This window comes from Lobosporangium transversale, assembly GCF_002105155.1.
Source record: "Lobosporangium transversale strain NRRL 3116 chromosome Unknown BCR41scaffold_83, whole genome shotgun sequence".
NCBI lineage: Eukaryota > Fungi > Mortierellomycota > Mortierellomycetes > Mortierellales > Mortierellaceae > Lobosporangium > Lobosporangium transversale.
In genome coordinates this window covers 42,652-64,265 of record NW_019029061.1, presented here as the reverse complement: position 1 = coordinate 64,265, position 21,614 = coordinate 42,652, and the positions used below count along the sequence as shown (strand labels likewise).

The window sequence follows — 21,614 nt, the reverse complement described above, 5'->3', positions numbered from 1 at the left end:
TTCATTTCCATTTTAGGTCTCAGAATCTCTCTGTCATGAAGGGTGACCCATAAGGCACTGGAAGATATTAACAAGCATTTGCTTCGCCTCGAGAACAGAACATTTCAAGCTTGAGCCCATTGGTATATTAGAGGAAATAAAAGGCTACAAACAAACATCCATTACCAAATTGATTTTTTAAACAGGTGCAGCAGATGGTAATATTTTTATGAAATCAGTGCGATCCGATCTGCGCTACTATCCAATCCAGTCCTTCAAACAGCCTATTTAAATAGCAAAATTAAACATTAAAAAAAAAAGTAGGTGCAGTGAAGTTAATAAGTTGGTAGCTAATTTGGGATTGAGACAATCCCACCTAGTTCAATCACAAGAGTATCATAAAGTCTTTACCCATCTCCAGTAAGGGCCGAGCATGCCTGGATATGCCACTGTCGATCCTGCAATGATGTGAGTGCAAGGGCCTCAGAAATCTTGGCTGCACTCAGTGCACCCTTGACGTCCTGCTTGTTTGCAAATACTAAAAGACTTGCGTTTCGTAATGACTATTGCAGTAACACAAAAAAAAAAGGCTCCACTGATTAGAAGCCTGTCCATTCTAAAAAACATTTCACAAACGCTTTTTTTTTTTTTCAGGTTGTAAAGGCTTGCCTCTGACTCCATCATAGTGTGTAATTCTGTTTTTGAAATGTGGAGGCGTTCCTTATCTGAACTATCAATGACCATGATGACGGCTTTTGTATTGACGTAGTACGTTTTCCATGATGATCGTAGTGATTCCTGACCTCCTATGTCCTACTCCACCAAAATAAAGAATATGTATAAAAATATCAAAGCAGCGTGTCAATATGCGCACATATTTCAAAGTCATGGTTCAGAATGAAAAGTAAAGAATGTATTCATGATTTAGTACAACTCACCCACATGAGGAACTTGATATTCTTGTAAGTTATTTCTTCAACGTTAGATCCTATCGTTGGTGTGGTAACGACGACTTCATTCAAAAGTCTAAAAAACACGCATATAAAATGTATGTCAAAAATAGCATGCTGAAAGCTTTTTCCGTCTTCTAGACATTCCCTGAATTAAAAGCTTGAAGGTGCTGAACTAAGCCTGATATCCATATTCTTTTCTTACTTACAACTTATATAGGACAGTAGTCTTTCCTGCATTGTCCAGTCCGACGATCACAATCTTGACTTCCTCTTGACTCATTAGCTTCCGCCAGAGCCTTGTCAATACAATACCCTGAATAATATTTGTATCAGCTTTATTTAGTTTCTTTTCTTTCTTTCTTTCTTTCTTTTTTTTTTTTTTTTTTTACTTTGTTCCTCCGAATGTATACATCGAGATGGCAGAGACAAGTAACAAATGCTTTATGCGTGTACCATGGTGAGTTCCGTTTCTTTTATACTGTAATGTCGATTGTTCACTACTATTCACCAAAATGACATAAATTATATGAATATCTCGGTTTTGATGATTATTCGTGGTGGTAAGTGAGAGGTGGTGAGTGAGAGGTGGAGAGCGTTGAAAGGAAAGAGGTCTAAAGGGATGATGCATGCAACAAGCTAGAAAACTATAGCCTTTACACGTGATTTTTTATATTACAAAAAAAGCATCTTTGAATGTCTGTAGCGCAGTGAGAGAAAGAAATTCGGGACACACGCGATAACCCCAAATGTAAGAACTGGATCAAGGTCCTTCCACATGCGCAATAGTAATAATTCCAACTATCTGTCATGCATGCACCATGATAGTGTCCGGCTAAAGTGATATGAGTTTCCGTTGCAGAAAAGTCTTTGTGATGTATGCAGGCAGATTTGATGCAACGAAAATATTACTCACTCACTGAAATATTACAAGGCCTTGATGGGTCCAACCTTTTGTTCTCATTCACTTTACCCGCTTTCATCTTGCATATGGAGGGCTACGCCCAGCCTTTTCTCTCACTTTCCCCCGTTTCTTTCCTTTCCTATTTTCAATCATTCATTTTATCGGCACAACATGCCTGATCCAAATGACGAGTTAGTAAAACTTCTCCATGATTCTTCTTTTATCGTATTATCTCATCCAGCCATACTCATGGCTTTAGCTACCTCAATTACCACCATTGTCATTGCAAACACAGAACGACAACAACAATGTGATATGGTATAGAAGAGCGGCAATGAACACCAAACACTCGCTTAATACATTAGTGGCAGTTGCCTCCACAATAACTCAATACTACAACCACATTTTTGGGGCCATGCAAGTTCTCTGCTTTAATAAGTTAAGTAGTCTCATCACTCTTTTAAATGTATAAAAAAAATATGTATTTGTGGTGAGAATCACATTAAGATAGACAGAATATTTTCTTTGGCCATACAATCCTTCAAGAAATAAAAGTACTCTTTGATATTTGCGCATTAGTACAAGAATTTTAGACAGATTTTGTTTTTCTATGGTGAATGATTTTCACTGGTAAGGAGCTAAAACAAAAAGAGCAGCAGGCAAAGGAGCGAGAAGAACAGTCTGTTTAGGCTCGATATTGAGGCAATATTAAATTTCAAAGCTTTCACTTTTTTTTTTCTCCTTTTACCTGAATTTTCAATTCCTCGCCTGACATGGTTTCGTCCTCAAGGCCATTCTCTAATCCATTTTCAAGCAAATCCTTTCCACGTCGCAGCACTATGCAAGGGAAAAATTAAAAATAAGATTAGAAACACCACAAAAAAAAAAAAATCCGAGCATACAGATGTTGCAAGGTTTGTTTCTAGTTATAGTCATATACCCTCTCCTTCCTCTTCCTCAACTGCTTTGCGTAGCTTCTCAAGAGGACTGGCAAGCGTAGACGGAGATTTTTCAGCCTCTATACGAACTACACTCTCTGTATTGACTGGCGTTGGCTTGAATCCTCTGCTAGAATAATTCTTGGTGACTATTTCATCATCCCCATCTCCATCTTCCGTACCACGCTCTGGATCAAATTGACCATCGATAGATGTCAGCTTCGGGGGAGATGATTGTCCTGAACGATGGTCAGATAGTAACTTGGTCCGGCGGACATCAATCAGAGCATCGTTGGTATAGACCTCGTCGTCCATGTCATCTTCATCTTCAAGCAAAAATGATGAATCAATATCGGACTCTGGTTCCTCTGAGAGAGTCTGAGGTACGACCTGATCCTGGGCTGTTTTTTTTTCATGTGCTATCTCACTATCTACTAAGGCCTTTTTTGAGCTCTCAGCTAAGTTGGTTGACGACGCTGGACCCTCTGCAGAATCGGCAGGCTGAAGAGAGTTTGTTCGTGGTCTGATAACAACATGATTGGGTATCTCTGGTAGAGCAAAAAGAACAAGATATGCCTCCAAAAAGACATTCAAAAGGTTATACATTGTTTCCAGCTCATGCAATGCCTTGTCATTATCAATCCTGCTATTGAGATTCAAAATATTCGCTTGATGGCGTTTGCATTGATGGTACAGCATCTGAAACATTCACGAGCCATAAAAAATTAGTTAGTTTAACATAACTATTCTATCAGTAAGCAAGTATGTGGGCGTTTACATGTCTAGAAAGTACCTCAATCTGTGGAGGTGCACGATAAAGAACACCTTTTGCGACTTCAAGCATTTTCTTCTCCTCTGGAGTGGCAGGAATAGGCTCCAGTGGAGGCGTGGATGTATGTGGGTCTCCTACGTGACCATTTTCTCCCGTCAATGTATTGGGCAGCGGTACAGCATTTTTACGATAAAAGTGCTCAAGCCAATTACGACGCATCGCCTTCTCATGATTGAGGGCCTTCTCCATAGCACCAAGCGCCTCTCTCGTTCGGTAGAGCTCGCCAGCGACGCTCTCGAGTAATTGCCATCGCCTGTCCTCATCTGCTGCTGTAGATAGTCCGGATATAAATGGAGACGAAGGTTGACTAAAGATCGTATTGCTCGGCATGACATCTGGAGAAGGCATGCCTGCATTTGATCCCGTCTTCTCCTCCATATTTCGAATGCATGCACGAAGGATATCGCGCGATAGACGTGCAAATTCTGCGTCATTGGGCGGTACATTCAAGTCTAAACAGGTCAAGCTGTTGTTCATGCGGATGCTCACAGACAATGCCATCACACCAGCAATATCCACGAGATCGTTTCCTGTCAGATCCAGCTGAGTCAGGGTGCGCGTCTCGGGCAGGAACTCGGCGAGAGCAATAGCTCCTTCTGATTGAAGTCCTGTATTAGACAGTGTCAACTTCTTGAGTGTCTTATTGTATGACAACTTTTGGGTCAACGCATTGATGCCAGTAACAGTAGGTCCGCATACACGATTATGACTAAGATCAAGCGACTCCAAGCCGATGTTGAGTTTAAGTGCGTCTGCAAGGACAGCAAGGCGAGCAGGATCAAGATTATTGTGTGTCATAACTAGTGATTTAAGAGACATGTTGCGACGTAGAGTCTGAGCCACATAATCTGCACCTTGTCGAAGGTCGTTATCGGAGATGTCCAATACTTCAACACCACGGGTACGCTTCAGAAGCTCTGGATTAGAAATTCCTGGGAACACTCTCTTAAACCCTTGCTCTTCATTGTTAATAGGAATGGCCGCATTTAATTGATCATCATAGTCACGTATCAGAACACCAATCCAGACCCCTCCTGAAGAACCGATTCTGTTAGATCGCATAGATACGTTCCTCAAGTTTGATTCCCTTATTGCAGGTGCTATAAAATATCAACAGGTTTTCACGTAGACATTGGCCAAGTTAGAAAGCATGACGGTAAGGTATAAAAGGCTTGCTTGCTTTGGCGTTCTCCTTTTACTCACCCATGATCTCAAGCAGATTTCCTCGCAATCCACAGCGGTCCATACGTAACTCCTCTAATCTTGATCCGAAGCCAAGGCGACCGACTTTGAGAGCATGCGCCAAGAACTCGATTGACCGTTTATCCATTGCAATTCCAGATACATTTAAAACCTTGAGCGCTTTAGTCTGATATCATGATTAAATAAAAAAATAAAAATAAAAATAAAAAAATGTTTGATTGTCAAAAATATATAAACTCAGATGCACGACAACTACTTAGAGTCAAAATAAGCATGACTTAAATACAAAAAATACCTTTTTAACGAAAACCGAAATGTATTTGAACCCGTTTGACTTTATCTTCTTGTTATCCTGGACACTGAGCACAGTCAACGTGTCTGTGAGCAGCAAGCTGTAGAGTAGCATTTTCAGTGTCTATTATCATAGCCCCGAAGTAACATTGAGAATGGTAAATGACTGATCAAAGCTGGTGTTATCACAGATGACAAATGATCCTTTATGTACTCCGCCTAACTTACATCGTCCTCCAGATTACAGTTATCCAGATAGAGTTGCTTCAATCCGAATTCCAGCGTGAGAACATCTGCAATTGGATCTAATGTCTTTCGTGGTAAGGGTTCACCTGGTAAAAAAAAAGGGGGGGAAGAAAAAAGGAGTTTAGTGTGGGTATTTTCAGTTGTCTAATGAAAATAACGAAATGTCTGTATGATTACCTGTCAGATCTATAGTAGTTAACAGTGGATTCGATGGTCTGCTTGCGGCAGCCTAAAAGAGAGACAGAATACATATTGATGAGTCTCTCGTGAAACTCTTTTTTTTTTTTTTTTTTTTTTGTCCTTGCAATAGAAAAATGATCAAGATTGTGTGAATCTACATACATGCATATCATTGATAAGACGATCAATTGGAGACTCCTCGCGAGTGTTGCACGCAACTAGATAATAGTTCATAATCTCCTTGGCTGTATAAATGTTGTCATCTACTACAACGCCGTCTGTCGTTGTGAGTAATTTTTTAGGCGGAGCAGGTGTCGTAATAATCTGAACCTGTGTCTTTGAGGGCTCGGTTTCCTCCGCGGACTCATAGGCATCGTCATGATGGAAGATATGTTCTGTCGTCAATTGCCCTACAGAAAACCTTACATGCTTTAACGCCTTATCAGACAACAATGAACTGGAGCTTCCCTCAGTGTCAGCTAAAGAGTAACGTGACCTTTCATTGTTGGTAAAAATAGGTGGTCCTGCAGGTCGATGGGATCCAGAAGGTGATGTTGGAGAGGGTGAGGTGGCTGCTGCTGCTTGTAAAACCAGTTTCCTGAACATGGAAGTTGATTGAGCTGTATAGGCGGTGGGTGTCGAAGGCCCACCCATGACGGCCAGTTTGTTTACAGTGCTCTGTAGCCATTGTGACTTGAAGACAGGATTTTTAGCAGGTTGTTCGATAAAAGGGTAGGCAGTCTCCTTCTTGAGAATAGACTTTTTGGGCACGCTGCCGAGGTCAATGGGTCGTAGTGGCGGTCGTTTCAATTTAGGTCTGCTACTGATAACTATCAAAGATCAAAAAATAATTGTTTTTTTTTTTTTTTTTTTTTTTTTTGGATGAGCATCGCCATTCGTCTACTACCAAATGATTGCCATGTACAACAATAACAGTGTTGCATCAATGAGAGCAATGAGAGTCATTAAAGAATGAGTATTATAAAAACATACTTCCTTGCTGTTGCTGTTGCTGTTCCTGTTGCTGCGATGACTGCATGGACAATGTATTTGTGGTTAATGCTATTGAGTGGGTCACAACTTCTCCCATCACTGTTTCCGTTATACCAACTGCGTTGGTGACTTCGTGCTGGCCCTCCAAGGGTTGCTCATGCTCAGCCCCCTGTTGCTTATCCATTTGCTGCTTGTCCCGAATGGTATCCTCCATCGATTCGAATTCACCTCTTTGGTTTTGTGGATTCGGGAAGGAATTGGTGTCTAGTGAGGCACCATTTACGCTTGTTTCTTCGAGCCGAGAGGTGCTGTCGCTGCTGCCGCGCTGAGAATCATGGTCCAGACTGTTAGGACTGAAGTTATTATGTTGAAGGGACTTGATTATATTCTTATGTTGCGTTTCTTCGGTTTCTTCCTGGTCTCGGACATGCTTGACTTTCTGCGGCTGATAATCGGTTGAAATAATATCTACTGTGGCATTCAGAGGATCCAAGATACTTTCGGTGGAAAGAGGCGCCATTATAATCTTTGGAGCGGTAAGAGAAGTATTATTGTCAGAGTTTTCCCTGTGTTGGATACCTATCATGTCCAGAGCAATAAGAAGACTGAGGTTGCAGCTGCAATGAGACTGCAGAAGAAAAAGAAAATAATTTAAAAGAAATAAAAAAATAAAAAAAGTGTGTGTGAAAGCGATGATGGAAGCAATGAACTGAGAATGAGAAAAAAGGCAGGAACGTGGTAAAGAGAAAGGAGGAATCACAAGAAGGGGCACTGAAGATTTAAAGTTGACTGCAGAAACAGACATGTCTTGTTTTTTTATCCTTTGTACATTTCTCTTTGGTTATATTGAAATCTCCCTGACTACATGTTTATTAAAATCTCTGGAGGCTATCTTCAATAAGGCGTCGGGCTAAGGGCAAAGTGAAGTGGGAAGCACATTTATTCTTTGCCCACACCTATTCAGCACAAAAAAAAAGAAATATAAAATAGGGCTCAAGAGTTGTACATTACGATCGAATCGAATACAGGGATACAGGGGGGATACATGGGGATACAGGGGAAGTAGACATGTCGTTCAGCTCCGCCATGATCCACACACCCATCCTGGAATGTTCTGCGGATCAAAATGATCAATAGGGCCTTGGAATTACTATATCTTACTAGACTACAACTGTTTTCCCCTGGCTGTTTGACAACTAGAAGGTTCAATTGGGTAACATCTGAAGAACGGTCTTTCTCCTTTGCCCACGCTTAGACCTATAGTTATTTAAGAGTAATGAGAATGTATTAACATGCCCAGTAAGGGGGCAAACGAACCAACAGATGGCTCCAGGTCAGATAAACCATACATTACAGGATTTTGTATATTTTTGTTTTTCTTGTCAGTTCCTGCTCTCATATTAAAAAAAAAAAAAAAAAAAAAAAGAATTCCAATGGATTGTTTACTGTGAATGAAAAGGTCGTTCGTTGTGTTGTTCAGTCGAATGGGTTGTGTCCGTCGACCTGTGGCAAAAGCAAAAGAATGAAAAACAAGGGCAACAAAGTTCTCTCTTCTTCTCTCTCTTTCTTTCCTTCTTTCTTTTTCTTTCTCTTGCTCTCATATATTTTCCCGCCCTTTTGTCTTTCTCATCCCCAATACTCTTCCGTCCCATCAACCTATCTAACCACTTTCATTCTTCCCTTTATCCATCACTTTTATCTTTTCATCCAAGGGATAGTTCATACATTTTCGTATCACATTCCAACATCCCCAGAACCAGACTTGGCTCTATAATCGAAGCTAAGCCTTTGTTATGATGTACCAACAACCTCGACCCCAGGCACAGCCCGTCAACGTGGCTGTTCCATACACCCAGTTTGCCCAGATGCAACTGAAACACCAATCGCATATCCAAAACCCTCCCTCCTCCTCTTCCTCCTCCACTCATCAACAGCAACCATTGCCGTATACCCATCATCCGCTTCAACAACAACAGCAACAACAACCGATTCAGCCCATCAATGCTCGTCCTATTTATACCGTTGCTCCAGGCTCTACCCCTCTGCAGCAACATCAGCAAGTACAACAGATATATCCTGTTCATCCACTAACTCATATCTCACCCTCGCATAATAATGTACAGCAACAGCAATACTATGCTCCTGTATCTGGGGTAAGTACTGCTCCAGCTGTTTCTGCTGCCCATATTAAGCCCACAGGTACAGTTGCAGCTGGGGTTGTTGGAGTACAAACAACAGCACAACAACTGAGGCCTCAGCTTGCGACTCAAGCTTCTTTCACTTCTCAATCTCAACCTCACTTCAATGCTGGCCATGCAGGGTCCATAAACGCAAATGCGCAAAATATATCTTTGCCGCCGGGTTATGTGCTTGGGACTCCTACGATCCTTCCAGCTGTTCCGGGATTCAACGTCCTCTCTGCAAATGGGACCATCATCCGGCCACCGATCGTGATGCGTCCTCCAGCATCAATCTCTGTTGGTAACGCCAAGATCATTTCTTCCCCTGGATTGGCAAGATTACCCTTGGTTGGAAATATGAGACCGATTCTGATAGGTAAGCCAAAATAAAGCAGTTACATATTAATGCCTGAAAAAAAAAAAAAAAAAAAAAAAGTTGTACGTTTGTTATTTTTATCAATTAACAGTTGATTTGTCCTTTACTACTCCACAGCTGCAGGCCCGCCAAGCATCATTAAAAATCCTCTTAGAACCAAAGCACTTCTTGAACGCCCCGTCCCTCGGATACATGTAAGATGACAAACTTTTTTTTTCTTGATTTTTATTGGATCCGAGGGGAAACCTGAACGGACAATTCATTTGAAATTTGCTGTAGATCAAGCAAAGGACCAATACGCTACTGGCAGACTTTTGGAGCGAGGACATGGATGTGACTAAGGACGGCAAGATGGTCAGTATCCACGAAAGAGCCAAGAGCTCATCAGAATGGAAACTCAGGACTCCAAAGCAAGCAGGAATAGTTGTTGGTATTGACTTTGGAAATACTTTCACAGGTGTATCCTACTCTCACCAGAACGATGGTGAGATGATTGACATTGTGAAATGGTAAGGACAAATTCTTTAAAGGAGTCATGAAATAACGTCGATTTTGATCTCCCGCATTCTCTTATACACAACATACTCACCACCACTAAAACACTATTCCCTCAAAGGCCGAAGCATTTGAGTGCATATGCCAAGGTCCCAACGGTCAGCTTATACAAAACAACCGAGGGTAAATCACTCCTGGATTGGGGCTCCTCTGCTCTATCAAGTTACAAACGCTCAAAGACCGATAAAGTCCTCATTCGGGACTATAAATTACAGCTTTTTGATCAGGGTGCACGTGGACGTCTCGAGCAGGGCTTATATTTGACAGATGTCTTTACACAGTATATTAGGAGTGTTCACCAACATCTCGTTGAAGAAGTCAACAAAACTCAGGTTCTCTCTGCAGAATCCATTCCCATGCATTACTGCATTACAGTCCCACAGGCATGGACATTGCCGACTCGAGAATTAGTTTTAAGATGCTATGTGGAAGCAGGCGTGATTTTACAAACACCAGCACCCAATATGACGGTCATCACTGAGGCAGAAGCAGCAGCGACATATTGTCGAGAACACTGTATCGAATTTGAGTCTCTACGGGATAGCGACATCTTTATGATATGTGATGCTGGTGGTCTGACCACACATGTTACTGCGTTCCGTGTAGATGATTCATTAGGAGTACGCCAGTTTGTGCGTCTATCAAGTTCACATGCCGAAGATTGTGGATCCGTCATGTTAGATCGAAGGTTCAAGGATTTGGTTCTCAGGCGCCTAACAGGATTGGATATTGATGCGAAGCCTCAGCGACAAAAGGCATTCGAGACATTGCTGGAAGGCTTTGATGAGATTAAATCACAATTTGATGCAAATGCCGTTGACGAGGTTAAACATATCTTGGTGCCTATGGGATTGGACGTCAGCGAGTTGAGCCCTGCACCGAGCTGGATGGAGGACGAATACATGTCGCTGAGTGGGAAGGAATTGTGCGAAGAGGTATTTGATCCAGTCATCCAACGAATTCAGAACTTGATCTGGGAGCAGTCCAAAGTTCACCCTGTATGCGCTGTCATGTTCCTAGTAGGAGGACTTGGATCCAACAAATATCTTTATAACAAGTTGGTGCTGGCGGCGATTGAAACAGAAGAAAATCCAGGCGCACATGTTGGCAAGGGTATGATCCAGAAGTTTGTTATGGTTCAAAAGGCAGAGCTGGCGGTTGCAAGAGGTGCAGTAATCTATGGTCTCAAAAGCGCAGCACAACAATCCAAGGCATTCCTGTAAACATAGAAAAATAAAGAGCGAATGCCAAATGAAAGAAGTGTGGTTTTTCTACTGCTCCTTAGGAGACAACAACGAAGAGCACTCATTAGTACTTTCATTGATCTTGTCTCTCGACATACCTCTGATCCGGTTTTAGTTAGAGCTTCAATCTCAAACTCTTCGCTCATGAGTCCTGATTGTATGGACAGTGACATGAATTTCAAATCGTATCTGAACCATGTTCATTAGAGCTTCCCCACTGCTGAATCTCCTCTTAGACCTATTATTGACAACAATGGCAATATGGATTTTTTCCGAAGCACCTTCAGACCATAATACGGACCTGGATTTTGAACCCACTGGCAACATTGCTCTGGATTTAACAGCTTTATGGAGGATATCGTCTGAAAGGACTTTCCATCTGAATCGATTCAAGTGAATCAGTCATTTTCCAATAAGTTAAGTGAAGTCGATACGCCGTAACTTTTTGGATTTTTGGGTCTTCATGGCCACGAGCTTTTACCCACAGAACATGAGTGAACATTAAGTGGATATCATCGTGATAGGCTCGAGTGAGGATATTCTAGCGTTCAAGGGCGGACCCTTCCGTCAGTGTGATCAAGTGGTGACCAAAGACAATGGGTTTAGTATTGTTGAGGTTGGATATGGAGAAAAAAGATGAGTAAAGATGTAAAAGACCTGAGAGCAGATTGAGGCCAGAGCCAAGCAAACAAGATCTTACTGCCTATCTGTTGTGGTCGATGCCCGCTGTTCAACTGTTGAATACAGAAACCTTTGCATGGCGATAGAAAACTTTTATCACTAATCGCGCGTCCATCACGAACAACAGAATGCCCCTTGAGCCAAAAAAAAAAAAAAAAAAAAAAAAAAGCCTCGACCCCTTTTTTTCCCCTCTTTACTTTTTACTGCCATTTCGTCTCTTTGGCATTAGCAACTACATTTTTCACGAAATTCGAATAACGGAGCCCGGCAACTCATCGTAAGGACAAAGCGAGACACTCATCATTCCCAAAGCCATCATGGAATCCGACATGACAAAATACGCGTCCTTGCTTAAGGACGCCAAGATACAACAAGACTCGGGCGATTTAAAGGTATGAGAAGTCTACTTTCCCTTTTATACATAATCGTCAGGCAGAATGAATTCTGCTTCCTTTAATATGACAATGGCGACTTGTATTATCGCAGACGAATAACCATTGTTCTCTACAAACTGAAACTGATATTTGGGAACAAACAACAGAGTGCATATGCGACATATGTGGAAGCACATGGGATCATCTTGCGGATTTTAGGAACGCAGGTTGTCTTCAAAAACCAAGGTAGATTAGATTACATAAGATATCAAAGGATGCAGACAGGCAAGCAGCATAGATCTTGCAACATCTAATTTTTTTACGCATATATTATATACTGTGTTTTCATGATATTTTCATCCATTAGACACAGTTGTGTCAAGCCCTGCTAATTATACCCAGCTCTTTGCTCATGCCCAAGAAATTTTACGCAGGATTAAGGATATTATGGACCAAGCCAAAACCCCTACAATAGCCATAACAAAACTACCTTCAAGAACTGTATCATCCAACTCTGTCGCGTCCAAGCAATCTAGACCTAATGCTTCACCACTGCAATCGACACAAGGTCGCTCAGGCCTTGCCTCTTCACGCATTTCCCAACGTTCAGTTGCCACGACATCACCGCTCAACAAAAGGACCAAGAAGAATATACCGATGATCCCTATCTCGCCTCTAACAAGACAGTACCTCTTGAATTCGTATGCGCTCTCACAGGCCACCCAAAAGTTCGAGCAGGCAAAACAAGGGTCAAGTAGCGGCTCCCACGGCTTGGCTACCTTAAGACGACTGACTGAAGATAAACGAATTCAACAAACCAAAGTAGATGCAATTAATGTCCAAATTCAGTCCGTTGCGGCTTCAACCATCACCTCATGGGATCCTGATATGATAGCTAGGCAGCTAACGATTATTGACACACAGCTCTTTAAGGAGATTGCTATTCCAAAAGATCTCGTTCGTGCTGATCGTAAATCATCTCCCTCTCAACGTTGCATCGATTTTGAGATATATATCGTCCATAGTGTCGCTCATCTTCTGCTTATGGATTGGAATACCCATCGCAATTCTTCAACTAACGGAAGCCCCGCACCAGCTAAGGGCCATACTCCAATACATACCAATGCAGTGGTACATATGATCAAAGTAGCCAATATCCTACTGAATGTTTATAGGAACTTCAACAGCTTTATGGCAATCATGAAGGCGCTTACCAGCCCGGAGATTAAGCGAATGCACAAATCGTGGTCCGGAGTCAACTCTAAGACAAAGGAAAGCTTCAAGCGATTAGTGTCGATTTATCGGGCACAGGATAACGTACAGTGTTATAAAGACACGCTCATGCAGAAACTGGATTCGTTTCAAGATGTTGGAAAAGGAGCACTAATAGCTATTCCTTGGATGAGGTACCATATGGACGAAGTTAAATCCATTATCAACTCATACCTCACAGGACAAGAGTCGACAGGAGGATCAAGTGATATCGTCCTTTCAGCTCCAGGAGCACGCAAGCTGTCAGCAGTATCAGCGCTTTTGAATCAATGTAGAACCAATGGATCAAGCTCCTTTGACCGTCAGGATATGGATGATAAGTCATCAAAATTTCATAACGGAAACACCAAACACCGTGAACCAGTCCAGATTGATGGTATGAAGTTACCTCTAACTCCGATCTTGGACTTGGCCTCTTTGGGCAATGGAGATATTACTCTTCACCACTGGCTCCTCTCGCGCCCTTTCCTCAACAAACAACAATTAATTGATGAGAGTCTTGAAATTGAGCCTTTATTCAACGGTGAAGAGCTACCTTGCTATGAAACGCCTTTGAATAATGAAGACAGCGATGAGTCGACGTCCTTATCCGGAGATAACGTGCAGAATGATTCTTTCGAACATGTTGTTGCTCCAGAGCATGACCTAGAACCTTTAGTGCCTAAGCCATCTCGACCAGCTTTGCCAAGAGCTCCTGTCTCAGAGACAGAGATCAACGATATTATGAGTGAGCTTTTGAACGATGATAGCAATGATAGCAAAGGACTTTTTGACGATCTTAGTTCAGACGATGACGGCAGCGCCAGCTTTAGCAAGATTGGAGACAAACAAGATAACTCGGGATCTCCAGGACGATCACAAGATGTTTTACAGTTCCTAGGGATCAACCCTAACGACCACTCTGATAGTGATCAAGAAGATGGCGGAGGCGATTTCTTCCAAAAACTGACCACAGTGGATAAGGGCAAAGGCAAGGCGAAGGATTTACAGGGTGGGAATGATGACACTGATGAAATCAACAACCTACTTGCTCAGGTCAAAGGTCTGGTTCATGAATCCAAAAATCATATAGAAGAACTTGAATCGGTGGACACTCTGGCAAACCAAGATTTGAAGGGGGAGGAAGAAAGCGACATAGACGAGCCACAGGACAATGAAGATCGAGTATTTAGCACTGGCAGGAAGTTTGAGCCTTTCCAACAAGGAAGTGAGGAAGACCAGTTTAATTTTGATGACGACCAGCCTTCAGTGAAACTCTCAACTACCACTGGCCCCGCAACTTCGTCTTTACTGTCTCTTGAAAGTTTGCGACGGCAATTACAGAGTGTCGGTCAACTATCAGAACCTGTGGAGGATCAAAGAAAGACAGCCTCTGACTCTAGCACATTACCTGGAAAGGATGAGCCAGCGCAAAAAACGCAGCAGGAGAAGAACTCGGCCGAACTTTTTAATGAAAATACGCTCGATCGTACAACGCTGAGCCATGTTGACAAGGATGAGCTTGCTGATCTAAGTGCTGCAAAACTAAATGCACTACCCTCTAACACTATCTTGGTATCTGCTTCAGCCTCTTCCAGTAGCCCATTTATGACTTATATGGCTACCAGATCTGCGGAGTCATTGTCAACATCGCCATCATCATCATCATCATCATTACTTTCCATATCTCCTAATTTTATTGGCAAAGGAAGGCGACGTAAAATCCACACAGATCGCTCAAGTCAATCTGAAAATGCTGGGGAAAAAACACAAGATGTACAAACGACAACTGGCTTCAGTCCCCCTACGCGACCGCTTTTGACCACGTGTAGCTCTAAATCCAGTCTTGTATTGGACGAATCTGATGCTCATCCTGATGCTATTGCTTCTAGAGCTAAGGAATCATTAGTCAACCATGAGGAGATGAAGAATGTAGCCACTAGCGCGAAGCCAGTTGTGGAACAATCGGATCTCAATCCTATCAGCTTGGATCAGAATGAAAATGAAGCTAGTAGTAATGAACATAATGAGTCTGACTCAAACAGCAACATTTTAGAACAGAAAGTATCTATCCAGGACCCGGCAGAAGCACACAATTCAGAGGTGGAGGTCAACAATAAGGACAGTGATAAGAAGCCATTCGGATTGGGAGCAAGTCTTTTAAAGCCTGAGAGGAATGAGCAGGCTGGAGCAGAGGAGGATCAAGAGAGTTTACTTCAATCTACATCGTTGCCCTTGTCGATAGATGGTCCTGAAGAGGGCAAGCAGGATAATCCTACAAAGGTTAAGGAAGGGGAAGAAGGACCAGCTAATCTCAGACTAGCGGGCGAAGACAATCCAGGCATAACTGCCGACAAGAGTCCAGGTGGAGGAGAATCTAATGACAATCGCACTAAAAGATCTCGGCGTAGAATCGCTGGAGGTGTCATTTCTGTAGCAGGACCTGCTGGGTCGGCGTCATCATTGATTTCGAAAGCATCGAATGCATCCCTTTCGAGTGCATTCAAGGAAGGAACGTCTAGTAATCATTCATCCTCCTCAGCGGATATTGATACTACTGCTTCTGTTCCGAGGAGCAACAAGGCAAAACGAGACCAAGAGCACGGTCAGAATGCTGAAGATGACAATGCTTTAGAAAAAAAGGTGGCGGAGGCAAAGACTATTTCTAATGGCGTCGATCATGTGTCAGAGACTCTCCTTGGGAGTGTGGATATAAACATTGTTGCTAGCAACGAGAAGGATGATAAGGATGGTAAGGACAGAGATTAAGATCTACCTTAGGTTCTGCTCATTCCTGTTAATTTATTGTCCACAAGACAAAAATAAATGGGAGATGAATGGACATTTTCTGTTCATCTCCAATTCAGAAAGCAGCATAGATAGAGACAATGAGGAACACATGGTTGGATATACTTCTCCTTTTATACATGGGGCTCATGTTTGTTGCTGCTACTGCTATAGGTCAATGGCCAAGGGTCCATTTCCCCATTGCATTTGATGACTATTGAGATGAGGGAGATATAAATATTTTTTTTTTATTTTTTGTAGATCTATGCATAGGATAGTTTTTTAAAAAAAAAAAAAAAAAAAAAAAAAAGTGTATTGAATACATGTACTGCACATCTTGGTGTCTGGTGTGTTTGTCAATATCTCCTGGCTTCTTCATGTCATGATTTTATTCCTCCTTAACTTTAAGGAATTCATTCGTACATTTACTATTCTTCATTCTCCATTCATTCTCCATTCATTCTCCATTCATTCTTCATTCTCCACTCACTATTACCACCCTCCACTCAATTCAATCTACTCTTAATTTTCAATTTCTTTATTTTACTATTCTTTATTTTACTATTCTTTATTTTACTATTCTTAAAATCATTATATTTTTTTACATTTTTCTCGCGATCTTCCCCTGTGTTCCCCTCTTCCCCAATTGCAACTGCAACGACAATTGCAACGTCGTCTGTGCTTCCCCGCGCTATTCCTTTAAAGTTAATTTTTTTTTTTTTTTTTGTGTCTCCAAAAGTTTTTTTTTGTCCCTGATTCAAATCTTGATCACCACTGCTTTACTTGTTGTTCTCCATACCGAACGCGCATTCATCAAAAAAAGAAAGAAGGAAAGAGTACTTTTCTACTCTGATCTCTTTCCCTGCACTAATAATAACAAAAAAACTGCCATGTTGCATGACGGGCTTTATTCGGCTCCTATTTTGATATATATTTTGACCAACTTAAAAAAATCCTCATTGCTCAAAAAGAAAAAATTCCTTTAAAAAAAAAAAAGGGGAGCGTGTCAAAAAGATGTCGATAATGTTTTCTGAAATCAGGAATGAAAAAAACCATGGGAGTGATGATAATGTTAACGTCAAGGACAACACCACCAACAACGACGGTAGTGGTTTCACGGCTTTATTGTCTCCTCTCACACTAACGCTCCAAGAAGGACACTGTCCCGTTGACAACACAATCGAGTTTGGGCCGAAAGTCCATGAAGATGAAAAGAACATCGATCTTCAAGCTATCCATGTCATGCCCAGACTTAGTCGAGCATCCCCTCTTGTTGAGAGTGATAGAATAGGAAACAGAAGGAGTGGAGGTGGAGGTGGAAGAGGAGAACACGAAGGAGGAAAAGGAGGGCCTTCTCTTGACAATAACAGCAATAACAATCGTCATGCGTACCTACAAACCGCTTTTCAATCAGATAAGAAGAGGAGCTCAAAGTCCAGATTGAGTGGCAGTAGCTTTTTAAGTCTCGACTTTGGGCCAGGAGGAATGGCAGTAGGAGGACTTGCATATCCAGATTATTTAACTCGTCAACAGAATGACAACCTACAAAAGGATGAACGACAACAACGGCAGCGATATCGATACCGACAACAACATCAACGTTCGTCACCATATCCATCGTCAATGACATCGTCTTCCATCATCGAGCCTTCTCATTCATTCTTGGGAGGAATAGATTCTTCAATGTCACATCCTAAACTGGAGAGAGCAGGACCCTATTTGATGGTCGCAGTTTTCCAGGCGTACACGATCCTGACGACCGTTCGCTGCTTTGCAGATACAGCCTGGATTGAATCAGCACCTAGTGATGATAAAGCTGAAAAGGGCGACAGGGAAGATTTAGCACAATGGGGTCTCATCACCAGAAGAGAACGATGGTTTTTAGGACTGGCGATTGGATTTACCTTGATGAGCTGCCTAGGCGTGACCTTAAGAATCATGGATAAAATGACGTGGTTAAAAAAAACGCCTGTGATCTGTACATATTTTCAAGGTAAAGGGTATTTCAGAAGAGAGTTAAAGTAAAAAATAAAAATAAAAAAAAAAGACTAACACTTCTGGGAGGTTTATAATGGGTTTATGGATCTCTAGCTGCGTTCTGTATCGCCGCCATGTCTTCGTTCCTTGTCTCCCACAGTTTATTGCCAGGGACACAATACTCTCATGGGTTCCTTGCTTGTGTGATCGCTGTGGTTCTATCGGTCATTGTGGCCATTATGCTGACTATCGATTGGTGGCGTGGATTTCCCTCCGCTGGATTGTCAGCCACACTCAAGGCATTGATCATATCTTCGTTCATGATGACTATTGTCATTATTATTGGAGCGACCATATACTCTCTGCTTGAAGAATGGACGTTTGATCAGGCCATTAATTTCTGTATAGTTTCTTTCTCCACCATCGGTATGTTCCATTTTTTTTTTTTTTTTTTTTTTTTTCTCTTCTTCACCATACTCCTACCATATATTGTGGTCTACAATACATACTTTGTGATTGAGAACTTGCCAGAAACTAATCGTCATCCCAGTATATTCTTCCTCATTTAAACACTTGAATCTCAGGTTATGGAAATCTCAGTCCGAGTTCAGTTTTAGGTCGAGTCTTCTTTTTCTTTTACGGTCTGTTGGGGGTCAGTGCCACAGGATTCTTCATAATATCACTCCGGAACGCAGTCGTTGAACAATTCCATTGGCATTTGGTTGAAACTTTTTCTCGGCCAGGTCATATGGCCCGAGTTCGAACTCGGATGGGTGAAAAGGATTTGTCGTTTTCAATGGCTCGGTTGGAAGAAGAACAACAAGTCAAACGAACCGTGAAACGCAAGATGATCATGAGGATGGTCAGCATCTGGCTTGTTCTCTGGTTTGGAGGCGCTGGAGTCTTCTGCGCATTTGAGAAGTGGTCATTCCTCGAGTCACTCTACTTTTGTGTAAACATTTTTTTTATTTAATTATTTATTAATGATACTAAAAAATGCCTCTCCTGTCTCAGATTTGACTAACTGACCGATTTTTTTTTTTTTTCCTTTTTTTTTTTTTCCAGTATGTGACCCTCACTACAATAGGATTTGGAGACTATGTCCCTGAAGAACCTGGGTCCATTGAGTTCTGGAACATCTATGTCTTCATAGGCCTCACTATATTTACCTACATCCTTTCTCTGTTCTCAGAGTCCATGGCATCTCATATTCATCTGGTTGATGATGAAGTAGTAGAGGAAGACGAAGATTTATTTGGATGGGAACATTGCAAAGACCCCAGTGTTTCCTCATCTTACTTTGCAAATCCTCTAGGACATGAAGCTACATTAGGGTTGGAAGGCTTGAAATGGACAGAATATCCACAACTACAGCAACGACAGATACAGAAGACGGCTACACGCCCAGAAGAGCTGCTGAACATTCAATCCAATAATGAGCATTCTCCTGTGGCGGTCATAGACACAACAGCACCAACAATAACTCCATCAAGACGGTTTCCATTTATAAATCGAAGAAGGGGAGCTGGATTAATTCAAGATCAGTTTGAACAGCAGCAGCAGCAACAGCAGCAGCAGCAACAACAACAACAACAACAACAACAACAACAATTGTTGGAATACTCGATGGGTCGAACGCTGAACATTTCATCCAAAGAACGTAAACAAATGCTACAAGCAGAATATTATGCTACATTTGGAGGTTATAGCAGTAGAAGCGAGAGCAGTTCCAATCCACCTATAGAAACCAATTGTGGTCAAGAGAGTAGTTGTGTCCCCGAAGGGACGTACACCACGCCTTCTGCGGCCAGGATTGTAGATATGTACAACGTCCTTCAGCAGCGCAGGATCGGCCGTAGTTTGAGTATGGCTTCCAGATTCAATAGTGTCCCCAGTTATGGGATGAGGCCTCGAAGGTCTATTGTCGGGAGCATTGGATCAGCATCTAGCTCTGCTATCTCATGCTCTTCTTCTAATGTATCTAGAGCACTGCATAGCAATGGAAGTTGTAGCTCGCTTCCTGGTTATGTCTATGGGACATCGAGTTACAAAGGCGTTTTAGCAAGACGACATCGCAGAACGCTGTCAGTGTTGGCTGTTGCGCATGAGGTCTCCTTAAACGAAGGGCGAATGAATGTCAACAAAGACATCAGCTCCAATAATGATGGAAACGTTAGCGGTGGTGACGATACTAACGGCCATGAAGGTGGTTATCAGATGTCGCTATCGGAGAGGGCTACGCCTGTGCAACAAAAGCATAACGAATCATTACCTTTGCCATATATCCAAACGAACGCGCTGAAGCATCAGCCGCAAGTCAAGTTCGAATCTCCAGCTGCAAGCCCAAGAGTCACCACACCGATGAGAGGGACTCAACAGGTTCTGTCGTCTCCTTCTCGCCTGTTCTTTTTCGGACAACAACAGCAGCAGAAGCAAGGATGGAATAACAACCATGAGCTGATCGCCACTTTCAAAATGCCTTGGCCTGAAGAGCATGCAATAGGATATCTCAACTCCAATCTCAATTCAATTACGACTGACGCCATACCTGTAATCGGGTCTATAAATCCGACAGTTTCTCACAGCGATCTTGAGGCCCAGGACTCTTGTTTCCCTCTAATGATGATCCATAAGAAGTTGCAAATGATAACGGATCGCGAAACTACTACAGCATCTGAAGAAACAGCCTCTGCTTTACAAATTATTTCGAACGAGCCTCTTACTATCGACCCTCTTCGCCCACCAGTATCGTTCATATCCAGATCGTCACCATTATCACCATCGCTGTCGTCGTCATCGTCAGCTTACTTTATAAGTAACACTCCTACCGACACAGAAATGGATGTTTTCCTTCGTCGGACTTCAGTATCAGCAGCAGTGCCAGACCGATATCGATATCCCAGTATGGGGAGCATGGTCTCTGACTTGGAGCCTATTTCTGAACAATCGTGCTATTCATTACAGTCATCTCCCCCTTCCTCGGTAACCACGATAGGGTCTGGATCAGATCCGATGACGACCGACTTTGATGACAACAGTAATCCGAACGAGATACATTCCCGATATGATTGGAGTTTAAATGTCTCCGTTGTTCCATTACCGAACATTGAGAGAAAATCCGTGCACTTGGATTGTCAGCAAGAAAGACAGCAGCAGCAAGAACAGCAACAGCCACTTCAACCTCCGCTCTCTGGCAAAACAATTTTCTCTCATCCTGGTGTGGAGGAATTATCAGTCTCAAAAAGGAGAGCCTTATCAACATCAACCATCTATTCCTCTTCCCCTTCCTCCTCTGCTTCCTCTCCTTCCTCTTCTTCCGCTTCATTTTATTCATTTTCCGAAGAAGGAATCAAATCATTGGACGAGCCCAACGACCAGACAATAAGCTTCAACTGAACCACGCCGTGCCCAATGTGAAGCAGGTCCTGACATCATATAAAGAGTAGAGAGAAATATTTCGAACGACACCAAGCTGAAGGATCTTATCGGACCTCAATAATGCCATTCAGCCATTTTTATTATAGCTTTTATTATTATTTTCATTGTATCAAAAGACTCTTATTTTAGTTTAGTTTAGTTTATTTTGTTTTATATATTACAGAGTGTTGTACAAATATAATACGTGAAAAAACGGAAACGAAAACGAAAAACAAACACGAATACGAAAAATGAA

The 21,614-nt window shown here is 42.1% G+C and overlaps 6 protein-coding genes across 6 annotated transcripts; 4 read left to right on the top strand and 2 right to left on the bottom strand.

The window, feature by feature from the left end:
* Nucleotides 1-117: 117 nt before the first annotated feature.
* BCR41DRAFT_365182 (ARF-like protein) lies at nucleotides 118-1,631 on the bottom strand. The gene is made up of 6 exons (XM_022026121.1): nucleotides 1,386-1,631; nucleotides 1,139-1,245; nucleotides 918-1,005; nucleotides 649-792; nucleotides 391-542; nucleotides 118-263 (listed from the first exon to the last, which is right to left on the bottom strand). Exons 1-6 carry the CDS (start codon nucleotides 1,386-1,388, stop codon nucleotides 215-217), a joined length of 543 nt encoding a protein of 180 aa, XP_021875385.1. The 5' UTR covers nucleotides 1,389-1,631; the 3' UTR covers nucleotides 118-214.
* Nucleotides 1,632-2,243: 612 nt separating this feature from the next.
* On the bottom strand, nucleotides 2,244-7,266 carry BCR41DRAFT_390809 (hypothetical protein). The gene is made up of 10 exons (XM_022028278.1): nucleotides 6,517-7,266; nucleotides 5,686-6,353; nucleotides 5,521-5,572; nucleotides 5,326-5,429; nucleotides 5,102-5,221; nucleotides 4,807-4,972; nucleotides 3,565-4,703; nucleotides 2,774-3,470; nucleotides 2,582-2,670; nucleotides 2,244-2,471 (listed from the first exon to the last, which is right to left on the bottom strand). The coding sequence occupies exons 1-10, from the start codon at nucleotides 7,100-7,102 to the stop codon at nucleotides 2,442-2,444; spliced, it is 3,651 nt and encodes a 1,216-aa protein (XP_021875384.1). The 5' UTR covers nucleotides 7,103-7,266; the 3' UTR covers nucleotides 2,244-2,441.
* A 709-nt stretch (nucleotides 7,267-7,975) lies between these two features.
* On the top strand, nucleotides 7,976-9,629 carry BCR41DRAFT_240582 (hypothetical protein). Its single transcript, XM_022020125.1, has 2 exons — nucleotides 7,976-9,072; nucleotides 9,190-9,629. The coding sequence occupies exons 1-2, from the start codon at nucleotides 8,310-8,312 to the stop codon at nucleotides 9,273-9,275; spliced, it is 849 nt and encodes a 282-aa protein (XP_021875383.1). The 5' UTR covers nucleotides 7,976-8,309; the 3' UTR covers nucleotides 9,276-9,629.
* BCR41DRAFT_315055 (hypothetical protein) lies at nucleotides 9,424-10,850 on the top strand (the record flags this gene model as incomplete). Its single annotated transcript, XM_022021204.1, has 2 exons — nucleotides 9,424-9,581; nucleotides 9,689-10,850. The coding sequence occupies 2 exons, from the start codon at nucleotides 9,424-9,426 to the stop codon at nucleotides 10,848-10,850; spliced, it is 1,320 nt and encodes a 439-aa protein (XP_021875382.1).
* A 912-nt stretch (nucleotides 10,851-11,762) lies between these two features.
* On the top strand, nucleotides 11,763-16,052 carry BCR41DRAFT_390807 (hypothetical protein). Its single transcript, XM_022028277.1, has 3 exons — nucleotides 11,763-11,944; nucleotides 12,094-12,172; nucleotides 12,294-16,052. The coding sequence occupies exons 1-3, from the start codon at nucleotides 11,870-11,872 to the stop codon at nucleotides 15,944-15,946; spliced, it is 3,807 nt and encodes a 1,268-aa protein (XP_021875381.1). The 5' UTR covers nucleotides 11,763-11,869; the 3' UTR covers nucleotides 15,947-16,052.
* Nucleotides 16,053-20,177: 4,125 nt separating this feature from the next.
* On the top strand, nucleotides 20,178-21,500 carry BCR41DRAFT_365178 (hypothetical protein). The gene has a single exon (XM_022026120.1). The coding sequence runs from the start codon at nucleotides 20,303-20,305 to the stop codon at nucleotides 21,335-21,337; it is 1,035 nt and encodes a 344-aa protein (XP_021875380.1). The 5' UTR covers nucleotides 20,178-20,302; the 3' UTR covers nucleotides 21,338-21,500.
* Nucleotides 21,501-21,614: the final 114 nt, after the last annotated feature.

What these genes read in the sequence shown, in the direction of transcription:
- BCR41DRAFT_390807 (XM_022028277.1), top strand. Translation starts at nt 11,870, where the DNA reads ATGGAATCCGACATGACAAAATACGCGTCCTTGCTTAAGGACGCCAAG. An exon ending in AAGACTCGGGCGATTTAAAG is followed by an intron (nt 11,945 to 12,093) that starts GTATGAGAAGTC and finishes AACAAACAACAG; the next exon opens with AGTGCATATGCGACATATGT. An exon ending in GGTTGTCTTCAAAAACCAAG is followed by an intron (nt 12,173 to 12,293) that starts GTAGATTAGATT and finishes TTCATCCATTAG; the next exon opens with ACACAGTTGTGTCAAGCCCT.
- BCR41DRAFT_240582 (XM_022020125.1), top strand. Translation starts at nt 8,310, where the DNA reads ATGATGTACCAACAACCTCGACCCCAGGCACAGCCCGTCAACGTGGCT. An exon ending in TATGAGACCGATTCTGATAG is followed by an intron (nt 9,073 to 9,189) that starts GTAAGCCAAAAT and finishes ACTACTCCACAG; the next exon opens with CTGCAGGCCCGCCAAGCATC.
- BCR41DRAFT_365182 (XM_022026121.1), bottom strand. An exon ending in ACACTATGATGGAGTCAGAG is followed by an intron (nt 543 to 648) that starts GCAAGCCTTTAC and finishes TTACTGCAATAG; the next exon opens with TCATTACGAAACGCAAGTCT. An exon ending in TCGGCCCTTACTGGAGATGG is followed by an intron (nt 264 to 390) that starts GTAAAGACTTTA and finishes CTATTTAAATAG; the next exon opens with GCTGTTTGAAGGACTGGATT.
- BCR41DRAFT_365178 (XM_022026120.1), top strand. Translation starts at nt 20,303, where the DNA reads ATGAGAGGGACTCAACAGGTTCTGTCGTCTCCTTCTCGCCTGTTCTTT.
- BCR41DRAFT_390809 (XM_022028278.1), bottom strand. Translation starts at nt 7,102, where the DNA reads ATGATAGGTATCCAACACAGGGAAAACTCTGACAATAATACTTCTCTT. An exon ending in AAATCTGCTTGAGATCATGG is followed by an intron (nt 4,704 to 4,806) that starts GTGAGTAAAAGG and finishes GATATTTTATAG; the next exon opens with CACCTGCAATAAGGGAATCA. An exon ending in TGAGGAAGAGGAAGGAGAGG is followed by an intron (nt 2,671 to 2,773) that starts GTATATGACTAT and finishes TCCCTTGCATAG; the next exon opens with TGCTGCGACGTGGAAAGGAT.